The following is a 5,068-nucleotide window of genomic DNA, read 5'->3' on the forward strand; positions in this document are numbered from 1 at the left end:
CCTGAGAGTGAGTACATTTTAAGCAAATTTTTATTTGAAAATGAACTACTCCTTTAAACTGATATGTTGGTTAGCCACATCAGAATCAAAGGAAATACATACAAAATCCTGATAGACAAATCGGTTACGTTGGTTTTCATTTAACCAACCATGAAAGTTGATCTCATAATGTCCCATCATTTCCTTGTGAGGGATGTGGCTTCACCTGGCTCAGATATCAGGGTTGGGTCCATTATAAGTCAGTGCAGCTGGGAAACCTGCACAGAATCCTGGTACTGGGAAGAAACTACGCTTTTCTAGACAAACAAGGTGAGCAGTCTAATATGAAAACAACATCATTTTACAGCATCTAATGTTTAACGGCAATCCTTTAAAATCTAAACTCTTTAATGATGCAAAACGGTACAATTTTAGTTTTTTCTTTGAAATGCCGACCTTCACATGTTGGGTTTCCGAGTAAATTTGACATAGTGATTATTGCAGTTTTACTGCATGCGCTGGAGTGACCGGAATAAAATTCGAACACCGGTCAATATTCATTAATGATTTACTAAAGATAAATTAAGATTAATGTGTTCATGAACAAAGCTTGCATTCAGTTTTGTCTTTATAGTTTTTTTCTCATAAAATGTGTAGGTTTGTCTTTGTTTCATCAGAGATGATGAAATTATATTTTTTACAGCATCCGTCGTAATTTTAACTGCTTTTTGACAACACAAAGAGCTTTCTTAATATGTTACTGATATAGGGTCAAGGCCGGAGAAATGAGGATAAGAAAACGCGCCTTCTGTGCTGATAAGGTTTATGGAGGCTCTCATGAGAGCATCTATTGTGTGGGCATGTATTTGTGAGTGTATCTGGTGAAGCGGTTCATGATTTTCTGTCTCATTTGACAGCAGAGACACTGGGTAATCATGCGGTTCAGCATCCTCTTCTTCATCGTCCTTCTGGGATTCCTCTACCTCACACTGGCACAAGGTAAAAAAACCACAAGTTATGATTGTATTACAAACAATCAGGCTCTTTTACACCAAAAACACTTTTGCAATGTTGAAGTTTAAGAAAATATACTGGAACACATTGCACAATAGTTGATTTTTGATAGCATCGTTTAGTTTGCACGTGAGATTCAGAAAAACAACAAATTCATGCATTTTTAAATTTCAAAATCAAATGTCAAGGGTGTACTTTGCCTATTCAAATTATTGCTAAAGAGACAAATGAATTCCAATGAATTGATTTAATGATGCAGCAATTCACGTTACATTGCATTATTTTAAATGTTAAATAAAATCACTCAAGTTTGGTAAACATTTCCTGTTTTTGTCATATCCATACCATTTGTTTGCATATTATTTCAATTATATTTAATTGTCCTTGGTATATATTATTATATTAAAGTATATTTTTACAGCATCTGTCATAATTTTTCATATTGCATATAAGATAGTGTGTCTTTTTGGAAACAGTAATTAACAAAAGGAAATGATTATATTACTTCCATTTATCCTCTTCAGTGTTGAAAACTAACGCAAATAATTAATTGAGAAAATATCAAAGAAATAATAAAAATGGTAAAAGTACTGAAGACAGTGTGTCCACCTTATCATGTTCCTCTAATTAAGTTCTAAAAAGAAGTCGTTAAACATTTTGTGTTTTCTCTGCAGTATATGTGCGCACTTTGACTAGTTATTGAATTCAGTTTCACTTCTAATGGCTCTGCTAGCAGTTCTCATATAATAAGCACCTGTGTTGTCTTTCCACCCCTTCCTTGTTTGCCACTATTTATGGTTTTATGAGACATTCATCCATAAAATCATCCATCTGTAATTGCCTGTATAAAATAGTTATGTTATGATTCATTGATGCATGTGTTTTTTATGCCACTGATGTGCACGTATGTCTGTCTGTAGGCTCGTATGAAGACTGCTGTCTGCAGTATGTCAGGAAAATTAAACCGTCCATTAGGAACAAAGTGATCAGCTACAGAAAACAAGAGATGGACGGAGGCTGCAACATCCCAGCTGTTGTGTAAGAAACTTATATATGTTAGTAAATATAAAGGCTATATGAAAATAAATAAATCTGCATTGAATGAAATATCAAAAAGATTAACAGTACAGTATTCATTTTTTTATAGCCTCATTTACTCATATTTATGTATATACTGTATGTACATGTATGGTTGGGTCTTAATGTTTTCCGTAAGTGAAGTGAGTGCATAAATTGTTTAGACATGTGACGTGACACACAGTGAAGTGATGCAATAAAATGCATTGCACTGCAGTGAACTGCAGGAGAGAGATCGGTCTTTGTGATTGCCTATTTTAAACCTCATAATTAATAATGTTTAATGCAATTGTCTCCCCACAGCTTCACATTGAAACGTGGCCGTATGATGTGCACTGACCCCAGAGAGAAATGGGTCCATGAACTCATGAGGCGGGTGGACATACTGACAGAAAGCTCATTTATGAAGAAGAAGGTGTGTATATTTTGAAATGTAACTATTTCACTATTAACTATTTGAATTTAATTTTAAGCATTTATAATCTATTGACTTAAATATTTATTATCATTAATTATCATAATATTAATTATAAGAAATGATCATTAATTAAAACCATAATCTCAAAATAAAAAAGTAAAAATAAAAAAATAAACATTAACTGAAATAAATTAAAATATGTAAACAGTTAAACCTATTTTTATTTCAGCTAGTTGTCAGAGCAACATTTCATATTTTTAATCAGTTCAAGTTGAAGTACTACTAAAACTAAACTAAAACGAATAAATACTAACTGATGAATAGTTTTATTAAAAAGTAAAAAAGTAACAAAATTACTAAAACTACAACTGAAATTAAAATGAAAACAATAGATGTAAATAAAATCTAATTCAAAATACTCGTATATCAGATCATGCCTGCAGTGTGACAAAGGAATTTTATTTTAATGTTTTCCTTAATATCAATTAATAATAGGCTAAACCATAAACGTGTGATAATTATAAAATAATAATTTCGTCAAAAGACGCTATTTTAAACGTGAATCTGTTATTAAATCACTTATTTTTGTTTTTTGATGTACAGAATTCACGGGGTTAAGCAAGCCAGTGGCGGCCGAGAGAGGACTAGAGGGAAAACAGCTCGAGTATCTCGGCCAATCACGTTCTTTCTTTGAGTTCTGGCTCTCCGAGCGCACATTTCAGCATGGATTGACTGATGTTCTCAGTACTTCCTGTGTTCTGCCCTGTGCTCTATCTGGTATCAGGTGGCATTTCCTGTTTCCAGACTTTTGTCGCTTCACTGACGGACTGCTGGTTAAATGCTCCGAATGGGAGATGGCCATTATTTTCCCTCTCCACGTGCTGCTGTTGTCATCACTTCCAAGGTCTGTGTAAAACCTTGCGAGCTGCCTGCTTAAAAGCCCAAAAGTATTCTTCGGTTTAGTGCATGCGCACAGCCGAACACAGCCTTTATTGGATAACACGCGTAAATGAGGGCACTTGGCGCATGCGCACTACAAAGATTTATCCTTGTCCAGTGTCTGAACTTTTCTCTCGAAAGTTATGAGCAATAAAAATATCTTTGTACTCCTTTAAGCTATAATCTCGGGTGTATTTTAGTCTCCTCACACAAGCACTGACCCGGGGTCTTTTGTTTTTGCCATCTTCAGCAGTCAGTCTCCTCCGTTTCTTTTCCGACTGTGAAACAAAGGGCCGGTTCAGTTTTGCCACCTTGTGGAGAAACTGATTACTGCAAAAAAGAAATAAAACGTGCATACAGTACGAGTGTACTGTGCTGATGACAAAATTACCCAAAAAAGCGCCTATGAAGTAAAAAGTGACTCTGCATAGGAATCAATCAGTGCTCAATTAGCTAGTGTTCTTCATGTAATCTGCATTTAATACATTTAAATTGCTTTCTTTTCAGTATTTAATAAAATGTACATTTAAATTTCTTCTGCTTTGTCCGCTATATCGCAATGCATGCAATGCTGCTTGAACATACTGACTAGGCAGCTCACTAGGTTTTGGAACAGAGCTCATGTGTATAGTGTTACCTTGAGGGTCGTATTAAGCTACTGTATTATCAACTTTCACTTTGATTTACCGCTTTTGCCCCACAGTATCAATAAACAGTCAGTGTGATAAAAATAGTATTAGTCGTAAATGTGGGTGGGAAGGTTTTGCAAGCAAAGCAGATAATCCTTCTATTCCCTTATGTGTTTATTATACTGCTGACGCAACGCCAAGTGATTTTTGAGTTTGTATGATATTATAATGCTTTGTAAATTATGATTTGTTATTTTGCTTAATGCAGTGAGCTTAACAAGTGATTATTTTATAGTTATTGATAGAATGAATATTCATATATCTCTTTTCATAAATGCATATTTTCCATTTGATATGTTTGGTAAAGTTTTTTTTCTTCTTCAATTTAAGTGGAACTACTGTTTTTTACTTTAATGTTCACACTTGATCCAGTGAGAATGTATCTTTATAGAGGAAGTGATGCAAGTTTTATCGTTCGGCTGTTTTGAAACTGGATCATAAGCTCTTTGGGTTCTTTACACTGCAGATATTTTCTTGTATATCAAAAATAAAATGTTTTGAAAATAACTGGATTTATTCTTTTTAAGTGATGCATGCATGTATCAGAGGTTTCTGCTACAATCCCTATTCGACGATAAGACAAATAAGTCAATAGTTATCATACTGACAGTATGGAGCTATAAAATTAATGTAGAACAGTTGATTTTAGAAGAATTTGATGAGATTTTTTGAGCTCATACGAAGATCTCAGAATTTTGATTGCAGACTTTAGTATCTTGCAGTTACATGTTTTAAGACACATGACAGTATAGTAAACAAATCTGACAGTCTTAATCCATTTCAGATTATATTTAATATAGTTTTTACGGTGTTGTAACCTACTTTCACTTTCCTGTGAAACAGAAGAGCTGTTGCGCAATAAAACAGGGTCAATAAAAAGCCAGAGAATTATAGCCTATGGCTCTTGTGAAACAGACTGTTAAATTTACTTTCTAATGGTTAAATTTTACAT

The 5,068-nt window shown here is 33.9% G+C and overlaps 1 protein-coding gene across 2 annotated transcripts; it reads left to right on the forward strand.

Annotated features, from left to right (window-relative positions):
* The first annotated feature begins 230 nt into the window (after positions 1-230).
* On the forward strand, positions 231-4,513 carry ccl25a (chemokine (C-C motif) ligand 25a). 2 transcript variants are annotated; one of them, XM_016496424.1, is made up of 5 exons: positions 231-309; positions 897-978; positions 1,914-2,031; positions 2,374-2,485; positions 3,092-4,513. In XM_016496424.1, the coding sequence occupies exons 2-5, from the start codon at positions 915-917 to the stop codon at positions 3,104-3,106; spliced, it is 309 nt and encodes a 102-aa protein (XP_016351910.1). In that variant the 5' UTR covers positions 231-309; positions 897-914; the 3' UTR covers positions 3,107-4,513. The 2 variants fall into 2 exon arrangements, with proteins under 2 accessions (XP_016351910.1, XP_016351917.1); XM_016496431.1 differs by having other exon boundaries at positions 253-309; positions 900-978.
* The last annotated feature ends 555 nt before the right edge of the window (positions 4,514-5,068 follow it).

Source organism: Sinocyclocheilus anshuiensis, unplaced genomic scaffold, assembly GCF_001515605.1.
Source record: "Sinocyclocheilus anshuiensis isolate Anshui unplaced genomic scaffold, SAMN03320099.WGS_v1.1 scaffold217, whole genome shotgun sequence".
Lineage (NCBI taxonomy): Eukaryota > Metazoa > Chordata > Actinopteri > Cypriniformes > Cyprinidae > Sinocyclocheilus > Sinocyclocheilus anshuiensis.

What these genes read in the sequence shown, in the direction of transcription:
- ccl25a (XM_016496424.1), top strand. Translation starts at nt 915, where the DNA reads ATGCGGTTCAGCATCCTCTTCTTCATCGTCCTTCTGGGATTCCTCTAC. An exon ending in CTACCTCACACTGGCACAAG is followed by an intron (nt 979 to 1,913) that starts GTAAAAAAACCA and finishes GTCTGTCTGTAG; the next exon opens with GCTCGTATGAAGACTGCTGT. An exon ending in TGCAACATCCCAGCTGTTGT is followed by an intron (nt 2,032 to 2,373) that starts GTAAGAAACTTA and finishes GTCTCCCCACAG; the next exon opens with CTTCACATTGAAACGTGGCC.